This window comes from Blennius ocellaris, assembly GCF_963422515.1.
Source record: "Blennius ocellaris genome assembly, chromosome: 6".
Lineage (NCBI taxonomy): Eukaryota > Metazoa > Chordata > Actinopteri > Blenniiformes > Blenniidae > Blennius > Blennius ocellaris.
Window position 1 is genome coordinate 20661710 of NC_137655.1, and position 23111 is coordinate 20684820.

The 23111-nt window shown below is 40.4% G+C and overlaps 1 protein-coding gene across 2 annotated transcripts in view; it reads right to left on the reverse strand.

Annotated features, from left to right (window-relative positions):
* Positions 1-1416: 1416 nt before the first annotated feature.
* Positions 1417-23111, reverse strand: part of znf385b (zinc finger protein 385B) — a 30190-nt gene continuing 8495 nt past the window's right edge. Inside the window, exons 2-8 of one of the 2 annotated variants that reach the window (XM_080497548.1) lie at positions 13474-13610; positions 13256-13366; positions 11134-11296; positions 10633-11052; positions 9387-9571; positions 7772-7867; positions 1417-6972 (exon numbers count right to left, since the gene is read on the reverse strand). In XM_080497548.1, coding sequence (XP_080353674.1) covers positions 6706-6972; positions 7772-7867; positions 9387-9571; positions 10633-11052; positions 11134-11296; positions 13256-13366; positions 13474-13610 — 1379 coding nt within the window. In that variant the 3' untranslated portion in view covers positions 1417-6705. Of the gene's footprint in view, positions 6976-7771; positions 7868-9386; positions 9572-10632; positions 11053-11133; positions 11297-13255; positions 13367-13473; positions 13611-23111 lie in introns of both variants that reach the window. The other variant, XM_080497547.1, reaches the window with a different exon arrangement.

Sequence of the window (23111 nt, forward strand, 5' to 3'; positions counted from 1 at the left end):
TTTCCCGTGGGAGTTGTATTCGGCTACCAAGGTTGCGCACGCAACACTTTTCCAGCACTTTAATGAACAAAGCTACTCTGTTGATCAAAGATAAGTCAAGGAATCACCCCATTTCGGAGAGAAATCAGCATCAGTGTGATACTTTTTATTCCTGTGTCATCAGTGTGCTCTCATTGTTGACAAAAGTAAACTGCTGTCTCCAGCGGTGGTTCCCTTTTCTTTTCTTTTTTACCTCGGAGGTTTCTCGTATTGTGGTAACGAACTGATGACATTGCAGATGTTGGTCAGTAACGGGTGTCATGTGGAGAGCTGCATGTGTGAAGTTTATATCCGTCTCTTGTCTCATAAATCCACAGCCTTGGAGCTCACGACACAGACAAGGCAGACTCTGGTCAACTGTCAGTTTGAATGTTTGGATCAAACAAAATTGCTACAAATGCATAAAGCTTCAATAATCTGACCTTTGCAGTCAAAGAAAACTGATGTACGTTCTTCCTCTCACCAGTTCTTCCTCCAGGTGTCCTCCATCCTCAGAGAGAGGGGCAGTTACACAAGATCAAATATTTCCTTTTCTATAGTTTTCGCAAATAAATGTCACAGATCAAGAATAAACATATAAACGATTACAATTTCCAATCATTTCATCTTCACTCCATTACATATTTCAAAAGGTTTTCTGATGATTCCAATCAACTTTATTTTGGCCCCAGAACGCCCTGACAGGAACCCATGAAATATTTCAGTTGCAGAAAATATTGAACTTCATAGTATTAGACTCCAACAAACTGATGCAACTTCAGTGGAGTCATTAAATGAACAATGAAACGCACTGCCGTCGCTCCAGGTACTTGTGAACAACAAAATTAGATTTTGTGGGCCATTTTCCACAAATATTGCAGTGAAACATTTTCAGGACTTGTATGTGATTTTCTCTGCAAAATATTGCAAGAATTGACAACAGCTGGAAATCGCCCTCCCCCGTAACTCTCGCTAAAAGCATAGAAAACCACAAAAACATACAAATGTTGTAGCTGTATTTTAATTCATCCTACACAAGATGTATTAACTTCCAACACATTGGCATTTGTAAACATTATTATTTGTTTGCAAAACTTACCACCACAAAATATAGTGTGAAATTGCTCAACAAAGTCATGTTTAAAAAGCTTGTAATCACATACTGTGTGCTAACAAAGCCAAAAAGAGCATATTACTTTAAAAACAAAGATTTTTTTTATTTTTATTTGCGATGCTGATTATTGTGATTCCTTTTGGCGTCACGGAGGAAAAACGCTGGTGAAGCTGGAAATGAACAAACAGAACCAGCGGAGGATGTAAAGCAGTTTTTAATGAAAACAAACAAAACAAACGTTTGGAAATAAAAACCAAAAGAGAAGAAATACATAATAACATTGGCAGTTGGATATCGTCATCATCATCATCATCATCATCATCATCATCATCATCGCCTTCGTCATCCACTTATAAACAAACTCAGAGAATAAATACTGTACATGAGGAAACAGATGTGGGTTCTCGGAGGCGGGCGTATTGCTCTTAAACACGCTGGTGGAAGACGATTTTATGTGAAGCTGGAATCTGAAGAGAATTTCTGCAAGGGAAGCAAATCTTGTCGAGATTATCCCTGCAGGGTTCGAATCCAAATGCTCAAAGTGAACTGACCAAACCTGAACTGGGTCTGCAGACTTCAAAATGAACATTTATTTAAAAAAAAAAAAAAAAAAAGAAAGACATTTCAAAGATACATTTATATTCAGGCCGTGTTGCCACAAACAAGCTTCCAACCAAACACTAAAATTCTACTTTTAGACATCACAAATAAAAGCTTTTCGTCGAACAGAGTGGCCGAAGTAGCAGCTGAGCTGCAGGACAGGAAGGAGCAGAAGGAGAGGCCTGGAGGTCAGGAGTGCATCTTCCTGGCCTTTTTCACTTTTAATTTTCAAACATGCTTTTCATTGTTGATTAAAAAAATAATAATAATAAACAAACCCAATGATGGTGTAGAGAGTGTAATAGAGACATAAAATAAGAAATGATGCAAAGCCATGAGTGTGACAACAGTTTCAATGCCCTGTTAATATTATAATAAAGTGTGAAGGAAAGTAATACAAATGATTACCGTGGTTCGGGCAAAAGCGCTTTTATACACTGTGCACCTTTTGGGAACTCACAGTTAACAACAGCAATGATGTGTTTGTTATTGTCACCAAATCAACAGCACAGAAATCGCCTTTCAACTCAAACTCTCCTCCGTCACCAGGACACTGGTGAGCCACTGCACCTCTCGTTGGGATTCTCCACATATCTCTGGGACTGCAGCCATTCAGTTGTGCTTGTTCATTTCAAAATGTGTCTTTAAAGCTAAAATGTCAGATTTGTCATCGTGGGGGAGAAATGTGTGGTGCAGCTCAGAAAATGTAAAATGAAGAATACATTTCCCCAGTTTTTTTTTTTTTTTATCTTCTGCTCGTGTCCTATCGCTTTTCATTTTTCACCTCAAATTCTCTTCTTTTCCCTTTCTGTTAAAAAAAAAACTAAACGCCAAATATCTGACGATGCCCTTCACTATAGGGCGTCTTTGAATTCAGACAGAAATGAGAATTCATTTCAGAAATCAGCTCAAACTGACGAGGGGATGTGTCGCATACAGTCTGTACTCTTGGCAAGTGGAAGTGTTGATCCAATCTGGACGAAGCTCCCCTGTGCTGGTAAGCCTTTTTGTAAATAAAACTATGTAAATACTGGGAATGGAAATAACACTCAGGCATTGTGTTGAGGTCGCTTTAAATCATTCTGCTGTCTATATGGGGTTATAGTTTAATGATAAATGAGCTTCAGATGGTCAATTTCCATTCAAAAAAAAGTACACGAACAAATACCAAAACAACCACTTTCAATCCAAACTCTCCCTCCCCATTTGCTTCACCCAACTGTATCAAGACAGCCTCAGTAATTCCTGATAAAGAGGCGGAGCAAGTAAAAAAAAAGCAGCAGTGATCTGTACATTATTGCATCATGATGACATCGTTGAAGAAAAAGTTCCTCTTACTAGCTGAAAGGTTTTTTTTTTTTATGAGTCAAAAGAGAATCAATAAATCAGCATCATCAACACAGATTTGACACTTTTTCTTATCGTTTTACATGTTGACGAGTTACTGCACCGTACTGCATACTGCATAGATATACACACACAAAACACGTAATGTTCTTTAACCTGTTCATTGCCGGAAGACTGAAATGCTTCAAGTTATTCAGGAGGAGGCAGGAAGACAGATGAGACAATACAGAGAACTAGAAAACCACAGATCATCGTCAAAACTCCGACACTGACACTGTCCTCAATCACATAAACGGGTTTATGCTGTTAATCTGCTCATATTGAATGTTAATCTGGTTATAAAGACAATCTGAACCTGCACGTGAGCCAGGCTGCGTTTTTCCAGCTCAAACATCGTTGCATCAGTTCATCAAATGAGTGAACATATAAGCTGAGGAGCCGATTAGACCGGTTGAAACAGCAGCTTGGAAGCCTCGTCTATATTCTCTGCTGTGGTTTATGGCCATTCTCTGAATTGCTTCACAACTTAATACAAAACTACACCTGAAAAAAAAAGTAACAGTGCAAATAAAATCCAGTGCTAGTGCCCCCTACAGGCAGAGCAAATAAGAAACGCTGACGTTTCAACCCAGTTGTCAAAGATATGTATACTTTTGACATTTCTCCAAACCTTTTATACTGAAAATACAATTTTCTGAACCCTGATTTCCAGGTGTGAATAGACGCCATAATGCAAGTGCAATAGTGGCACAATATTTGGGAACATTGTTGGGACATTAGGAAGCGATAGCAGGAGAATATCATCTAATTATCTCTCAATAAATGTACATATAGTTGTTATTAATTCAGCTGTCTGCACTGTGCAGATCACCAATGACTGATTCCCTCACAAGGTTCAGCTGAAATGACATGTGTTGTTTGGAGGGAGATGTCCTGTCATCAAGGTCTTAGTGGTTCCTGCATTTCAGAACCCGGACAACAAGATGAAGCAACAGAACAGCTGCGCTAAACTACAAACCTGCAGACAGGTCTTTTTTTAAAATAGCTGCTGATGTGTGAGCTTAATGTTTCTGGTCCTTACATCTGTCATGTTGCTTTCAGGAAGACTGACTTCGTTCATGATTAATGAGGTGCAAATCTTCCAATGACTAAAACATTAATGAAATAGTAACTTGTCACTGTCAGAGAGGAATGAACAACAAGAAGTCATTTTCTGGTCTTCTAATCGACTTAAATGTGAAGGAATTTTGTGACAAAACCCTCCAAATATGATTGATTATCTGTGGTTTGCAGAAATGTACAGATTCAACATCTTACTAAGACAAATAGGACGTTGGACAGGGAAGATGACTTATGATTGGTATGCGTGACAACGTCATCTAATTTTTTCACCTCAACTCACAGTTAGTCAGGCTTTGTAAAATCAAGTTTGATGAGACAGGACTAACGATTAGATACCAACAATTAACCAAAGGTTACGATGAATTGACCCTGTGCTCAGAGTCAAAGTCGTCACATTGCTAAAATATGTTATAAAACACTTGGATTAAAGCTGATGAATAGACATTTCATTTTCATCCTCACTGTCGCCTGTGATTGGTTTTGTTTTGACGTTTCTCTTGGTGAACAAAAGCGCTGGAATCTTCTGATTGAAGTAGTTCTTCTAAAGTCAAGAAAAAGCTTTTACGTACTTACAATAAATACTGTAACAGAAAGAAAAAAGCATTTTTGCTTGTTAAAAATGAGTGAACTTATTTAAGAAAAGGCTAAATTCCTGTAAAAAAAAAACCCATTGGTGCATTAAAAAGTGTGTCTCCTAGTCTTTGACAAAAGTTTCTTCTCAGACGGTTGAATGAAACAAAAGTTTTTTCACTGTAAAACCAGGAAGTAGCTCAGTCCAAAGTCCGAAACTGCAACATCTAACAGGTGATGGAGAGAAAACTGCCCGCAAAACATACTTCAAATACTGTGTGGTTCAATATCAAACACTCACTGAGCTGCAGGAACAGACAAGAGCAAACGGCACTAATTCTATTGTCCACATTTTCTGTTACTATTCTGAGCTTTTCATTAGTTTTTTTTTTTTTATTGGAAGTTCAGATACATAGAGTTCCTTAGAACAGATTGAAAACAAGATAATTATGTCTGTGGTTACCTCAGAGGTGCTTCACTGTGATCAAATGGGGTTGTATGGCATTACTTACACATTCAATAAATTTTTTTCAGGCACAAAAAGCCAATTTTTATGGAGGACGTAAAGTCTGGATTGTTAAAATCTAACATTTTAAAATGAAAAATGTCCAGAAATGCGACTGATAGTGGAGAGAAGAGTAAAGACAGACATTGACACAAGAGAGAAAAAAACAGAAAGTAAGTCAAAGGGAGAAGTTTGCACTTCTTTTTTTTTAAATCACTGTCTGTAGCTGGTGAATCGTGTGCTTGGCCACATCTCTTTATTGCTATAATTTTTTTTTATCGGTAATATTAAGATTGTACTCAAGAAGGAAAAACATGATTGTAGTGAGAAAGTTAATTATGACTCATATTATCCAGAATTTATTTGGATTAACTGAAAAAGTGTCCCTTATGGTGAAGAATTCCACCCTGTTGGACTTAACTATAAAAAACTCAAATAAAATGGTGTTATCTCCGGGTTTTTTTGTGCAGATCTTTACTGGTGCGAGGGGAACAGAGATCTGAAGCACTTTTTTTCACTGTGTTTCAAGGGGAAGACATTTACAAAAGCTTGACTTGTTCAGTCGGAAAAGAGTAAATGTCGCCTGCTTTAAACTCTAATTTTACTCACTCGACTTTGAGGAAAACCAGTGCAGAGACGTTGGAGGTATAACATGTGTGGATGTGGGATGTGGGATTCACTACAAAGTCTTCTGACATCTTTTAGTGGCGGTTGGCTGCTCCGACGGCAGGAGGAGCGTTTCCTTTAAATACCGCCAGCATTGAACTGAAATGACTTCTGGATCCAGACTCGGCAGGAAAAACATGAAATACTTCACATTTAGCAAGTTGCCAGGGATGTTGTCAATTCTGCTCATCACTTAATTTATGTTGTGGGGTTTTTGTTTTTTTTCTGGTTGAAGCTATGAAACTGCAGATATTCTTCCGTTCCTCTGGACAAGTTGAATCAGTGACTTAATCTTCCTGGAAGGTGAACTTCCTGTCTCATACGAGCATCACAATGACGAAAGACAACATCGAAGCTGCTTTTTTTTCTTTTCCAAACATGAAAGAGTTTTCCGTTATTGCTTCCTGGACAGTTACGGGTGATTCTCCTGTTAGTTCTTGTCATGTCTGCATAAAATATATCCTTTTCCGATATCTGAACCTTTGATCCTCGGGTTCGATTCTGGTTCAGGTGTGCAGTTTGTTCAAAGCGACTTCTCCCCTCATTGTTCGGGCTGCTTTTCCAGCTGCAAGTTTTCGACGCCAGAAAGAAGGAGAAGTCGCTGCGTCCGTCCTCTCGCGTCTCTTCGCGGCGCCTCGGTTGGGGCGAGGAAGCTGCAGGTTTGAATCCCCCCCTTGCGGCCGTGGCGCGTTAGCGCCGATGTCTCCTCTGCCTCTGCAGCTCCAGCAAACAGCAGGTCAAAGGTCGCTCGCCGCAGCTGACATCAGTACGGCGTGAAGAGAATGGATCCCTGGCTCGCTCTGATTGGTCCAGGGGCTGGACGCAGGAAGGAGGCGGCGAAGAGGGACGAGGAGGCCGGGGGACGAGGGTGCAGGGAGATGGCCGGGGTGAGGGGCGAGGACGTGGGCGTCAGGAGGGCCGAGGACGACAGAGGGGAGGGGGGCAGGGAAATGGAGGGAGGGAGGGACGTAGAGGGAGGAGCGAAGGGAGTAGAGAGGAAGGACGGAGAGAGGGAAGGCTTCACCAGCTCCTTCTGAGGAGAATGGGGGGAAGAAAAGAGGTGGAAAAGGAAGGAAAACGGGTTTAAATGTGCAAATTGAAGCGTCATATTCAGAAATTACAAACACGTTCTTCACGCAGCAGTGCAGCTCATCCCAGAACTCAGGAGAGACTCTTAAAGTTAAAACTCTTTTTATTTCTCATAGAATTATTACCATGTTTCCTCTGACAGTAGTGACCCACTGAGAGGAATCCACATGTATTACTATAATCTTCAACCATGACCAAAGCACATTCAATCTGTTTCTGTAAAATGTCTTTTTAGCTTGCAGCTCCTCATGAGTTTATATTTTTATGTCTTTGCCACTTTGTTCTGTCGTTCCTGTCGAGTCGACCTCTGTGAGTACAGTGATTTATCCATGTTTTCAGTTTTAATTCTTTAATGGACATTCATCTAGTCTCTGATTTACTTTTGGGTTTTTTTAATTTCCCTGACAACCACACTTTCTTTTTTTTTTTGGGGGGGGGGGGGGGGGGGTAGATTTTTGAACATTCCATCATGATATTTTTATATTCAAATGATTTCAATTACATTACAGGCTACAAAGGGAGGTCAGCTGTTATTTGCAGTATCCACCATCTATCCTGGGCGCCACTATTTATAATAAACTTATGTCAGTTTCTCTTGTAGCAATGATACATTATCTGGTTTACATGTGTATTCATCATATACTGGGTTTCCTGATTGCCTACTTAATACTACTTAGATCTTCTAAATTAATTAGCTCTAAATGTGATTGAGAGGGACGGAGGAGCAAAGCAACACCTACGGTGAGAGAGCTGCGCTGCTGCTTATTGTAAGGGCTGTATTTGGGTTTGCTGGGTTTTCCAGCCACTCGGTCCTTGTGCCTCCTGCTGGAAATGTGCTGCAACAGAACAAAAGAAAGAGTCAGTGTGAGTGGAGAAGACTAATACAGTCACAATACACACGTCACAAACGCGAGTGTAAAATCGCAATGCGTAAAGCAAACAATGCATAATGAAATGTCCAAACTCTCAATTTAATTCCCTCTGTTTGGGTGAGCAGTTATCAACAAGGCGTATATGAATACCAGAGATATTTCTAACAGCACACACTTGGACACAAGCATTGTGAGTGGTATAATCAGTGTCTCAGTGTAACACTAGAAATAACAGGAGCCCTAAAACAATTACTATAATACGTTCTTAATGGCATGAGTTATTATATTTACAGCACACAGTAGACCTCCATTAATCAGAGGTGTCAAACTCATACAGCTGGCTGTGAGTCGGTTGGACCAATAAGATAATAGCATAGCAACATTTAATAACCAACTCCAAATGTTTGTCTTTGTTTTATAGGAGGAGTCTTGAGAACATGGCAAGAAATCCTACATTGATTTGTCTTTCTGTTACACCTGAACAAGTCGATACCTTGGAAAGAAGAAAAAATTGTGCATTTCCACAATATGCCTTTTTAGCAATGCCTCCAGGTGCAAAATAAAGCAAAAGGTCCATGTTTTGTTGCAGCCAGAACATTCAGCCAATTACTTTGAGCTTCATTCGGTAAATGCGCAGAAACATTTCAAATCCTATTACAACAATGTTCATCTCCACACTAATGTGGCCAAAAACCGCCTCTGTGCACATGACTCCTGTAGCCTTCAGCATGGGTTTTTTTGTTTGTTTTTTTAACAAATTCATCTTAACAGTGTAGCTTTGATGCTAATGCTTCTTTGCTGAGCATTGAGGTAGATGAACTTTCACTGCAGCATCACTGGCTTTCAGATCCGCTCTGTGTTTTTCTGCTCCGCCTGGCAACAACAAGATCCTCACTTAAATTAAAACTGTTGTTTGTATTTAATCACTGGACTAACAAAGAATTTCCCTATGGGTTTAATAATTCTATTCTATTCTATTCTATTCTATTCTATTCTATTCCAGGGTAATGTGGCCAGGGCCATTTGTTTGACACTTCTGGCCTAAATCAATGAAACACACCAGAGAAATGGCACCTGTACAAGTTCAACTAATGTTTTAAAACTGATTAAGACTTTGTAATATACCGGTACTTTATATAATGGGAAAAGGAAAAATAAAGTTCTATCAAGAAGAATAAAAAGGATATCGGTTAAGATTTTGCTTGTAAATCTGTAATTGAGAAGAAATGTTTTTAGTTTTTGTGCTATATTTGTGTGAATTAGATAAGTTTGTCCCTTTTGGCTACACAAAGAAAAACATGTATACAAAAGAATACACAACACCACAGTAGCGCAAGAGCAAGTTAAAATACATTTAAAAGAGCTTATTTTGAAGCTGAAGTGATTCAACGTGTAAGACATTGATTGTTCCTGTTCCATTTACAGGTGAAACTTAAAGTTGACATGACGTCCAGCCCATGAGCCTGCAGGGAGGGACTCCTACCTGTTTGAGCTGGATCTCTGAATTGACGTGGACGTCACAGATCTGGCAGTGGAACGTCTTGTTCTGCAGGCCGGAGCCCTTCACTCCCGGGTTGCTGCCGTTCTTAAGTTTGGCTCCCGGCCGAGGGTAAGCTTTGATTGGACCGGCGCCACTGCGAGCCTCCAGCATTGTTTTATGCTTTGAACCTTAAAGCAGATACACATGGAGTATTATCGGATCTGATTTTAAAACCCTTTTCAAGTTCTCGGTCAGTCCCGAATTTTAATCAATTCATGTTGGTTTCACTCACAACCCTGTCCTGCAACTAAAACTCATAATTCATCCTCATGCATAACAGATTATACCTTGTCATATCGTACAACTGTAACATTAGAAAAAGCTAAACATCCCTCCCCGATGCTGTTCTTAAATTATGTGTGATTCATTTGATTAATTCACAAATTTGATCAACTCCTTTTGTCAGATCCATTTAAATGAGTTTCTGAATGCCTGACACAGAGTATACATAAAATATACATTTCCTGTATCTTATTTAGTGCTCATATGCGTCTGTTTTCATGTGGTGAGGATTTTGTGCTTTCCTGTTTTTGGGTCTCTGCAGTGGATGCAGTGAGCAGGTCGCTCCAGCAGGGGAAGCAGAGAGCTGTTAAGAAACTTTAAAGGACTTTTACACTCTTCCTTCATTTCTCCAGTCAGAACACACAGTATATGACACCAATGCTTCAATTTTCAGGGATTTTTCCATCTGTACTGTGTACAGACTTAAAATACCTTTGTCTTTCATTTCATATTCACAATACAAATAAAATAGATGAAGCGGAACTCTGTGTTCTAATTCCTCATATAAACTTAGTTGAGTCTTGCTGAAAAAAAAATCTGCCATTGTCCAGTCCAAAGTAAAGGAATTGAGTATTCTTCAAATCAGATGAAAAGCTTTAGTTTTTTTAATTTCTTGTCTTTTCTTGACCCTGCAACAATTTGTTTTTCTCTGCAGTTCACACAATCTGGCAAGTTGAATCCTGATTTTCAGTGTCATAGTGTAGAAGTATAATAACAGATTTGTATTTTTCCAGTGTGGAAGAGAAAAGTGAACTGAAGACAAAATAATAGCTTAATGCAAAATAGCTTATTTTAACTTAACAGCCATTGTAAAGACGACAGATTGTTCTCTGACAGCAGTAAACATCTGGAGGTCTAAAAATTGACCCAGGTGGCTTTTTCCGTGCATCATGTCGTTCGTCCTCACCTGCGTTGTGAGCCTCCAGCTGAGACAGCGAGTTGACTGCGACTTTACAGAGAGAGCAGTACAGCAACTTTTTCGCCTTCTCCTCCTCTGACTCCGCAGAGAGAGGTGCATCCTGGGTGGAGGCCTGGGGGGGAGGGGGTTGTAGAGGAGCAGGGGAGGAGGTGACAGGTGGAGCAGCAGGAGGAGGAGGAGGAGGAGGAGGGGAAGCTTTGATGGATGAAGAGGAAGAAGAGGAAGAGGCAGAGGAGGAGGTAGAGGATAAGCAGAGGCCCGGAGCTGGGAGAGCAGAGGGGGGGCTGGAGGGTGGGGGCTCACTGCCGGCTCTGCTGGAGGAGGGGGAGGACGAGGAGAGGGGGGACGTGGAGGGCAGGAGGAAAGCTTTGAAAGGAGAGGCGGAGTCGGTGAGGCTGGATATGAGATCTGGAGAGAGGAAGAGGAACATAGATGCACACGTTATACACGACCAACACTTAGGTAGGCGTTAATAGCGCGTGAACTCACCTGGGTGCTGATTGGTGCTGGAGACATTAAGGGCGGGGCCAGCCGGACTGAAGCTGCTCCCATTGGTCTCTGCAGTGACGGACAGCTTGGACTTGGACTTGTTCTCTTGTGACTTGAGCTTCTTGGCATGTCGGCTGCCTCTGTAATGAGCCTCAGCCTGAGACTGGAAGAGAAAGTAAAAGTTGAATTCTTCTGTCTGGACCCTTCTGTCCACACGGTTCAAGTGTGATCCTCCATCTCACCCTGACCATGACTTGAAATGTCCTTCGCCAAAACAGTTGACCTCCAGCTGCTCCTAAAGCTGTGGAAGCAGCCATTTGTTTGTAAATGTGTGTGAATGGATGAAGGTGACTGCTCTCTGCACCCCCAGACTGCCGGAGTGGTACGACACGCTGATATGTGTATTTACCAGGGATATTGAGGAGTGTGCTGATGTATACACACTTTGTGTTTGAGCTTTGGAGAGTTGCCTTCCCCATTCTTTGGGATTGTTGCAGGAAAGCCAGCACATTTGTGGAGCAACATACCCTTCAGAAATATACATAAAACCACTATGAGTAAAAAAAAAATGTAACAAAGATGAAACCCATTTCAACTTGTTTTTTTTATTAATTAATTTTTTTATTCTTTTCATGCTCATTGCCTATTTATTGCCTCATAATATGTCTGAATTTCATTTTGAAAAGACAGCAAACTGTTGAAAGGTATAATGTAGGAGAGTGAAAATAAATTCAGACAGGCCCTGAACACTGATTCATTTGTTTTGATGACATAACTGATATAACTATCCAATTTCAAGTCTTGTTATATCAGAACTCCAAATTTAAAACAAGTCTTGGGCATTATATATGGTGTCTGTTACTTGATGTCTCATTTCTCTGTTTATGATTCATTCCGTGTCTGATTATAGTCTGGAGATCAGGTGGTTCATTTGTTTTTCATGGCAATTTCAACGGCTTTCTGTTTGTACAAAAAGATGACTGCAAGATGACTTTACTTATACTTAGCGTGTTTTACTATTGAAGCGGTCTCAATGCAGTTTACACGGTCTGTCACGTTTACTCACACTCCTGCCAATGGTGACGGCTGCATTGCCGGCTGCTCGCGCACCATTGGAGGGAAATTGGTGCTTAGTGTCTAAATCCAAGGTTGGGGCTTGAACATGCAAGTTTTATATTGGAGGAAAAGCAGATCCTGTAACCAACCAGGAGTCTCCATGTCTGAGTCCAGCCTGGGATTAAGAGCATCGCCTCACGCGCCCGTCTGAAAGCTCCGTGACTCAACTTGTACTCAGCTTAGCATGAACCGAGTTAATGCTCCTCTTCGACTCATCCCCTTCCTCCTCAGCAGTGATTCCCGTTTTCATGTTAACTCATGAATTATTTTCCTGACTCATGAATTAGTAACGCCCGATTGGCACGTCACAAATGAGGCGGCTCGTTACCTTTCAGCAGCCATTATGCGAACGAGCCGAGTGTCACTTACACAGCGCCGCGTTATCACAGGCGTCACGCCCGACTACACACAACTGCTGGTTCCTCTGAACAACCAGGAAATAAGCCTTCGCCAAATACGTCCCGATGACTTTAACGGCCGCACGATAACAGACTGTCTGGTATGTTTCACTGAAACAGAATACTGCTGTTTTGATTTTTTTGTGCTGCGACTTTGGCGTCTTCATTTCACATTCCGTAATAATGCTGCTTTTATAAAATACATTTCATCACACAGCAATGTGCAACGACAATAACGATCGCATCCATCTTATGAGTGTCACCATTTCCCCTCAAACACAATTCTGGACTTTGGGAGACGACCCACGCATGCACAAAGAGCACATACCTTACTTATATACTAGATCATTACGTATAAAAAGGTGAAAATGCTAAACACCACTTCTCACGGCACATTTTTAAGAATCCAATTTTTTAAATCAGCTCCTGAGGAGTGAGTGTGGCGGCGAGGTGACGCTTAACAATACAATCTGGAGAAACTGACACCGATTTTGTGAACACAGATTTGTCTCATCCACCAAACGAATGAAAATTCACTTTATTTTCAATAAGTTCGTCATTGTACTATTTCAGCTTTGCACATTTACCACCGACGACACGTCACTTACATCAGAGTTGAACCTCAGCTGACAGACGCTGCAGGAGATCACCTGCTTCTTCTTAGGTATCATAGTGACACCAAAAGTGTGGTTGATGACGGCCTTCTGCACCGGGTCCATCTGCATGAGACACAGAGGTCAGAGGTCACCAGACTGATGACAGGGTGAGAGGTCATGTAGAGCCTGTCGCACGACTGCCGTCACCACACACTCACTCGCTCACGTACCGTGTTGAAGTTTGGGAACAGTCCAACCGGAGACGTCGTCTCGACAGGAAATGAGAGGAAAGGTTTCATCATCACTGAGGGACCAGAAGCACCTATGAGACCTGGCAACGTCCCGCCCAGTGCGCCACAGCTGCTTCCTGGAAACAGCACAAGAAGAGACAAATATGTGTGGAAAATTGTGGACAAGAACGAAAAAGCAGGCTTCATGAACAAAACCTAGAAATGCAAGTCGATAACAAAACACAACTGCATAATGGTTCCGACGGAGGTACTGTATGTGCTTACATGTTTATTAGCAATAAAATAATAGAAAAAGCAGCAGAGAGGAAATGAAAAATGGGACAAAACATGCTGTGCTTCTGCTGTAAGGTAGAAGTGATTTAAACACTCCTTGAGAAGTAGCATATTGGCCAAATGAAATGTGACAGTTGTATTGATAGAAAGTAGTCCAGTAAAGGAAAATAATTAATTTCCTGAGTTTCAGCAATAAGTAGAAAGTATTTTGGCAAACACACTCACCGAATTCATGTTCAGTTTTCATATGCTGTAGACATACAGTGTTTCCAGAACTTGTTAACGCACATTGTATATCCACACCCCGTGGTAAAGAAGATGGATGTATTTATATTTGTGTAACATAAGATTATGAAGGGTGGGTTAAATCTTTTCTACGCATATCCACTAATAAATCTTACTGGTTTTCAGTGAGGTTTTTTTTAAAGCTGATTAAGACAGATTCACAATTTCAAGATTTTATTTCATAGAAATATAACACAGTGACATTCTTTCATCTTCCCTGTCTTCTTATGTTTGTCATAATTAATATTTATCAGTTTCTGAGCACTTCAATCGGTGCCCTCGAAGGAAAGAATGTCTCCCAATAGAAACAGTTCATCGCACAGCCACGGACAAAAGTAACCGGGCCCCGTGTTGGGGCCCCCGCAGAATTTCTAATGTATCTTGGTTCGTAAAAGATCTTCTTTGATATGATCCAGTGATGTCTGAGGTCATGTCAACTTTATTTATATAGCTGAAAATCCTCGAGTAATCTCACAAGAGTGCTGCATTGACACTAGGGGAAACATGAAGATCGGGAAACCCCGCAGAGATACAATTTGAGGACATTCGCTCATCATTCCCAGCTGTACTTGTAATCGCTGCAGATGAAAACACTTAAAACTGTTTATTTCAGTCCAATGACAGGTGGTGTTTTGTGTTAAATGTTTAAACTACATTTATGAGGGGATTACACTCTGCAGCGAGTTCTTCTCAATTTGATCTCAGTGGCAATCATTTCTGCAATTTTCTCTCCTCACTCAGAGAGAACATGTGTATAAATATTACCTGTAGATATAAATATATATGAGCACAAAGTTAATATGTATCTATAACCTTAAAATGATTAGCATAAAAATGGACAAAAGCTCTACTGGCATCAAAGATATTAAGTCTTGTGGTAAATGGCCATCCTGTATCTGAATGTGGTCCCTTGAACTTTACCAAATATACAAAACTGGTAGACGCAGACTTTTCTCAGCAAAGCCTCCGAAGCACAAATTGGAGAAAGCCACCTCTGACATTTCTGTTGTTACGACCTGGAGACCCGTGAAGCTGCTTTGCTTTGCAGTCACACCACGAAGAACAAACAGATAAGCAGCATATGGAGCTGCGGCTGAAGGCAGACTAAAGTAATAACACAAAGAAAAACAGAAGAAGGATTCGAATGAGCGGCTCTCATAATGAGTCAATATGTCCAGCTGCCACGGGGCCAAGCCAGAGCTGCTCTGTACATTTCCATCACTGCTTTAGTGCATTTAAAGGGGCCGACAGTGTGTTAACTCGTGTCGCACCTCAAACAATAGCTCAGGCGACCACCCCGTGAGTCACACGCATCGCAGCAGACGTGACTGTTGCATTTTGAAGAGATACGGAAAATCGCATCATCACATTACTGCCATGACATATATTTCATATGAGAGCCGTTTGCGCAATGCTTGTGAAGATCCAGAGAACTGAATCCACCAGCCGGCGGCAATGTTTGTTCTCAGTTACATATGAGAAGGCGTTACAGTTTACAGTACACACACAGCTCTGATAGGGACAAGTGTATTTCTTCTATCTGCGTACAGTTATAGTCACAGCTTGTAGAAGCCCTGCAGTGAATTCTTTCATAACAACGGAGTGTGGGTGGAAACACTGATGGCAACTGAATCAGCCCTGACAGAGGAGGAAGAGGAGGCGGAGGAAGAGGAGGAGGTGAAGAAGTTTAGGAGTCATCTGTCCAAACGAACTTACAGGATAGCATTACGTCGCATTCTGAATACATTATGAGCCATTTCAACAAACTCAAATCAACTTTTATTTCATTCAAACATGTTTTAAATGCACCGTAACATATTTAACTCTCACAACCGTACAGATAAAAAAATAGATCACAGGCTTTTCAAAACTACTTAAACATATTATCACCCATTACATCATATATCATATTTCAAAATCATTTTTACACAATTTCAATTGTACTGTTATTTTAATTCCTCTGTAAATGAACTGAAAATGATTATAAACTACAATGAAAGTATATTAATTCAATTCTAGATGTGTCTACTATAATTCCTCACAACCCAATAAATGCCCTAAAAGCAAACGCTGACAGAATATAAAAAGCTCAAAGAGCCATCTATGTACTTTTAGACTAAAAAGCCAATCCAAATATCTTGAAATCTCCACCAATCACCAACCAACTTTAAATAGCTTTAATAAACCTGCTATCAATCTTAAATACTATTTTATACCAATTTTAATGCTCAAGATTGTTAAGTATCCCAAAGCTCCTGCCCAATGTAAATACATTAAAATCTGTCTTAGAATAATCCAAACTTATAAAAAAAAAAAGCCCTTCAACCAATTTAATACCTCAAACATTCCAACCCATCATAACCCAGTCCTTGTGATTTACACCTCATTTAAAAGGCTTAGAACTAAATCCTAATATCTTTTAATATATGTTTAAACCCACTTTAACACACATGAATACAATCCTCAAAACATCACTCATCCCAATGCAATGTCAGTGTCAGATCGCTCCTGTTCTAAAAACCCTTATGGACAAACCTAAATGCCTTATATAAACCAAGCTAGTCCAAATCCTTTGCGACATGAAGAAAATTCTCTAAAACATGTTTACTTTTTACTCCTAAACTCATTCTTGACTCAATCACAGTCTGTTATAGCCACGTCCAGTTAATTATGATTCATTAAAAATTGCTTAAATACTGTGAATTCCTTGAAGCTTAATCTGAAGGCATCTGAAATCTGAACGTCTCTATGTGTTGAACTGAGTAATACACACACATGCCAAGGATTCTTGGCCTTTGAGGACAAGAATCCTCGGTATGTATGTGTATTACTCAGTTCAAAATATAGATAATTCTTTTAAGAAAAGAATTGGGGAATGACTGAAAGTCGACACAGACAGACGAGGATTAGATAATAACCTATTGCGCTCATCAAACCCAGAAACACCCTAACCTATTACTAATAGATCCACAGGACGCGAATGTGAGCCAATGTAAAGTCCCTGAAGTGAAGGAGACGTGTGTGTGTGTGTGTGTGTGTGTGTGTGTGTGTGTGTGTGTGTGTGTGTGTGTGTGTGTGTGTGTGTGTGTGTGTGTGTGTGTGTGTGTGTGTGTGTGTGTGTGTGTGTGTGTGTGTGTGTGTGCGTGCGTGTGACAAAGAGAGACATCAAGCGAGCTTTGGAGTCTGTGTGTCACGCTTCAGTTCAGCGTTTTTCCTCACATAGCAGAGTGACTCAATGTTTGTATTTATAACCCCGGCGTACAATTACGTTCAGGACAACATGACACAACGCAGTGCTGTCATCAGATGCTCATTGCCTGACACACACCGGCTCAGATCATTGTCTGCTGCAGTCATTATTGGAGATTATTTATGACAGGCAATACCTCGTTATGGAGATACTATCACATTGAGGACGTGTCCGAATAGAACCTTTGCCATTTAAGCCATAAAAACAGTATAGATTTCCAGCTGACTGCAACACGCAACTGTTAGTGTGATGGTCTTTGTACAACATGACAGTTTTTCTTGGCAGCTTCCACTATATCCTGGACCATTTCTTTGTTCATTCTCACTGTACGTCAAACAAGTCCAATACATAGAGGAAGGAGGAAGCTTTGTGTTCTTCGCGACATCTGTTGGATCCAGAGACACTTTCAAAAGAACCATACAGCATTAAAAACACTTTAAACTGACCAATAACCGCAAAAAAATAAATAAATAAATTCAAAAACATCTTTTCAGACACCTCAGCTGGTTCACAGTTAGATCTGTTTTAGTATTAAGGAATGTATTGTACTTTAATCAAATCAAAATGACACCACTACAACCTCTTTCGGCATTATTCAAGCTTTTAGAGATAATATAAACTAATTTTAAACTACATAAAATATCAAACGGAATCATGTAAAGTACCGCCCCGGACCAAGTGAATATCAGAAACCACCTCAAATGTCTCATGTGTCAGAGAGATTCACTCAGGAACATCAACACTTTGAACAATTTTAAGACATTAACAGGCTCCTCATAACCTGTTGAAAGAACATTGAGAGCTCTTCAGCCACTGACTGGCACAAGGAGAACAAGCAAACGCTACACAAAGACAGAAGCCAAACAACAAACCACCAAACAATCATTCCTCTCTAAACTGGGCCAATTAAATCGGCCTAAAACATTTGGGTACAGTTTCATTGAGTGTTCTGGAAACTTTGTCAAACAGAAAAGTTCAGATACCCGTTCTGCTTTGTTGTCCTTCCAGCTTTCTGCATCACATTGTTGTTGTTTTTTTCACAGTTAGACAACAGAGGCCCACAGGCCTTGAAATGAAAGCGAAGGCCCTGTAAAGTTATTTCAAGGAGTCATTTTATTCTCCTGCAACCTGCTTCTGCCCTGTTTAATCCACTGCAAGTACTCGAAACATCTTTATGGAGTCTTCAGGGGAGCTCGAGGACAGCTGAAAACCTTTTCCAAGGACCCCAGGACATTCTGAGGGACTATTTCTGTTTTCTTGAAGACCTTTAAAGCCTTTACAAACCCCGTCTCATCACTGTCTGACCTTTATTTCCAGTTTCTCCATCCGTCAACACCACACTCGAATATCCAGTTATCTTATCCCGCGCAGGTTTTACAGTTCGAGGATGCAATATTAAAATCACCTTTAGCCTTAAGTGTGTGTGGAAGCCATAAACAACACCATTTCATTTATGACCTGTATGAATTGGAGATATTTTTTCAGGACGTGTGCAAGTGATGGATGGTGTGGTGACAGAGCTGTCTTAATTCTGTCCCTCTGCCCTCTGAGATCTGGTTACAATACACACACACACACACACACACACACACACCCTTCTCTCTTACAGTAAGTTGCTGTTCTAAGAAGCTGCTATAAATACTGATCGACGCAGCAGCTACTGCATTGACATGGAAACAGTCTGGAAACCTGTGTGAAAACCAGCCAACCACTAAGTAACGAGGCGGTTATCGTTATTTTAGGCTGCCGATGATTGATTAGAAGATCTTTTAAAGGGTATATGTAAACAAGCGCACCGCCGAACGCTTCCACAAACAAATATTTTCCATCTCGAGTGTGAAACATGTAAATAAGGCCAGCGAAGCGTCAAAACTTTACACCCGCCTGATACAGGAACTGGTATTGACCTGTTGATAGTTTATTTTGATGCTGGCAGTGATGATTGGTTTAACACGTCTTGGTTGTGGAACAGCGAGTCGCACGGAGGTCCAGCGGTAAGCACTCGAGCGTCATAGTGATAATATCTCCAGGTCAAGTCCCGTTTTGGTTTGGGGGGGGGGTCCTCTCTGTGTGTGAACGTCACGTCTTCTTCCTGTGCGTGAGCAGTCTAGTTTTCTACTCAACAACAGATGTTTGAGGTTTGAGGTTTTTTTCTCATTTTTAACTGAAAAGAAGAAAAAAATGAAAAAAAAATCTATCAAAACATATTTTCGCAAAACCAAACGACTACTACTGAAAATTATTACTATCTCAACGTGAATTTTCTGGTGCAAAACATAGTGAAATGTCGATTAACTATTGCATTATGTCTATTTTTTTAACTCATCCTGACAGCATGTTGTTGAAGCCGGTTTGCTTGCAATGAAACATGATAGAAACATCTATCATGGCAGCATCACTGAGATTTCGGCTTGAGTTTCGGTGTTATATGTTCTGTGCACAACTCTTAAGAAATGTTTTTAAAATAATGAATGTTTTCTTTGAGGTTTTTACAGTGTGCCTGGTGGTTTTGGCCCATGGGCCTTTTGTCTTGACACCCAAAAGACAAATAACAGCGGAATAGGCTAGATTGAATCATACTGGCATTGAAATCTCAATCTTATTTTCATAAAACATCAACGTAGAAATATTATAGTAGTGCCTTGGGAGAGGTTTAAGCCGTGATGACAGGACAGCCTAATTCATTAGACACTAGAAACTCAGTGGTTTGGAGGAGTAAAGACACTGGAGGTGGTCTAAGTTGATCGAGGTTGACTTTGGGCACCTTACACCTGGAAAAAGTCCAAGAGCCATGGTCTCTTGCTTCTTTATCAAGCACACACTTTCTAGGATCAGCAAACTCCCTATAAAAATGGTCCTGTCAATGTGGACCTAACGAGCAAACGACCATGACATCCGACACCAGAACAAGACAAGTTACAGGGGCGGGTCATTTGTGTAATCCTTCGTTGAAAACGAGCATCATCAGCATAGCTCCGTAGCTCCTGGCGCCCGATGCCGATGATGCCAGGACACGTAAATTCGATCTGATCGCTCAGATGTACGGTTTATTTTGAAAAGGGACGATTTGAGAAGTAAATCCAATTTGCCTGCAGTCTGAGCACAGCGGCCGTTCACCACTTCTGATGTGTTTGATGTCTTTCCTCTGAATTTCCTCTTCTTCAGTCCTTGTAAAATCAGATCATTTCACGGTCCCAAACATTAAAATGATCAAAGCTCCTCTCCTGATGTGTCCTTTGCTGACATCAGCAGCTGCCGAGATTAAGCGGCCTATAAACGGAGTCTAATCCTTCACTCATTTGTCGCATCTCACGACCTGCTGGTCAGTCCACTTTCCTCCGCTGTGGTCAGATTTATGATTGTGGATGCAGTCAGGGTCATTTGTGGCATTCACACCTCACTCCCAAAAACACACACACACACACGCGGTTAGTTCTGCATGGTGGGTCATATGAGGAAGATGTAAGAGGGAAGATCTCACCCTGTGTTCTGCGACTTGCTGAACTCCAAGCTCAACGTCGTGTAACTGATCTGACCAGAGCAGATCTGGTCCTGTGGGTGTGGTCACACCAAAAAAATGTGGCAGATATTTAATCGCTCACATGCTCCGGTGTATAAATCTTAAAGGGCTGACCGAGTTGCACACAATCATTAAGTTACAGCCGTGGCACACACTGGGACACAGAGCATCGCTGGCGTTTGCCGCGGTTCGATCATTTATTTGTGGTAATGATGATTCAACACGGGACGAACTCAGACCTGCTTACCGCACTTTTTTCACAGGCATATTTAAAGATCAGTTCCATATTTGCTGAGAGACACTGAAGACCAATTCACCATTCGATTTTACTTAAATAACACATTTCAAGCTTGGAGGAGTCTCATAGTGCTTTCCACATTCACACACTGGCAGAGACTCTCCTCCTCCTTCCATTTGAAAAGAAAACCCTGTTGTCCAGGGTTTTGCTCAAGGACACTGCGACACGTTGATACAACTATCAGGTAAACAGGTTTACAGTAAAGTTAAATTGATTAATTCAGGAAACTACAAATCCTCAGTCTCTTCCTTATTGAAAAAAAAACAACAACCTTGGCTCCAGTAAGAATTTGTCTGATGTGTTGTTGTTTTTTTAATTGACAATTAATGAGGTAGAAGTTATTTTTGAAATATGAAATGTGTAGACTTTTTAAGTCATACTGAACTTTTTGTCCTGTGGTGGTTGTGGATCAAATGAACAGACCCTGTATGTTTGTATGTACATTGTTATAGCAATAACAAGCTATAGCGCTCAGTAATGACATTTCAACAAGACTTTATCGTCATTGTTCGGTTCAAAATTAAATTTTAAGTGCCAGCCGGCGCAACAGTCAAAGGGTATAAAATAAACACAGACAAACACTTTGCTGTCATTGTATTCATCCTCTGATCATTTTTGTCTGCAATTATGACAGTTGCTGCTGCTAATTAAAAACAATTTTTCAGTCTTTTAACCCTTGCTTCTATTTGTCAACTGTAACTTTTCCTTTCACTCTTAACTCCGTATCTTCATCTGAAGTGGTTGAAACAAGTAGCGAACCAGCAGCTGGTATCTAAAGAGTAAAAGATATTTGTAATCAAATATATGGAGTAAAACCAAACACTGATCTGAACATTTGAGCAGAGTACGTTGTTACTTGGCCTCTCTGGCGAATTGTCTCCGCTTGTTTTCGACAATGAGCCTGCTTTATTTTGAAAACTACACACAAGCAACTTACGCCATATCAAGCAACTTTAGGATGAGTTTTTAAAATCCAATTTAACTTAGAAAACATGCAAACACAGACTTTTATCAGGTGTATCAAAGTGTTTCAGGTGTGTGTTTAATATTCACTAACTGGAGAAAAGCATTTCCTCCAGAGGAAGGCTTTCCTGATTATAACATTAAAAAAACTCGAGACAAAAACAACCCAAGAGGATTTGGCTATAGATGAAGCTCATAATGATGGAAGGGGGAAAAAAAATCAGAAGACTACCAATGCCAGGCAAAATGAAAATAGCCATTGTTGGTTTTCAACACTTAATATAAAAGTGAGGATCCAGGACCCAAATGTCGCTACTGGAACCAAACGATGAGGCTCAAGGTGACCTCTGAAATTACTACAATTATATTATTGTCATGATGGCAGTGCGTAACTAACATTATGTTAACCGGTCTTTGATTAAACTATTATCTTCTCTCTGTGTAAACAAATGAATCAGGTGCCTGAACATTTGAAAAAAAAAAAAAAAAATACTCCAGTGTATGATCTGGTCATTCATGTTCATGAATACCAGAGATAACAGTTTACGAAGGCAGCTGGAAGGTGGATCCTGCTGCAAAACATCAATGTGAATGAGAAAAAAGTCGACGGTGGATGTTGAATTGGCCTGACGCGTCCTGAAAAGGGTGACGTGTGGAAAAAGAGGGTTAAAAATTGTACTTAAAATCAAAACTTCATCAACTGAAGTGATAATCTGACGTCCAAGAAATGAACAAGAATCTACAACTTTTAAAGGGCTTTTAAAAACATAGAAGCCAAACAGTGCATTCATCCATCCATTACAAGTCTCAGTCACATTATAACAAGGAGGGGAAACTTCTATCATTGTGAGGACCACAAAACTACAAACTACAAAAATGTAACGCTCACTAGCCAAATTATGACTGATCCTTCCTCAAGGATGTATTGGAAATGAGGGAACTCACTGCATAAAGTATTTGTACTGTAGATGCACAGTATTACGACTGAAAATGGGTTCAATTGACTTTTTTTTTCTTATAATCCTTGA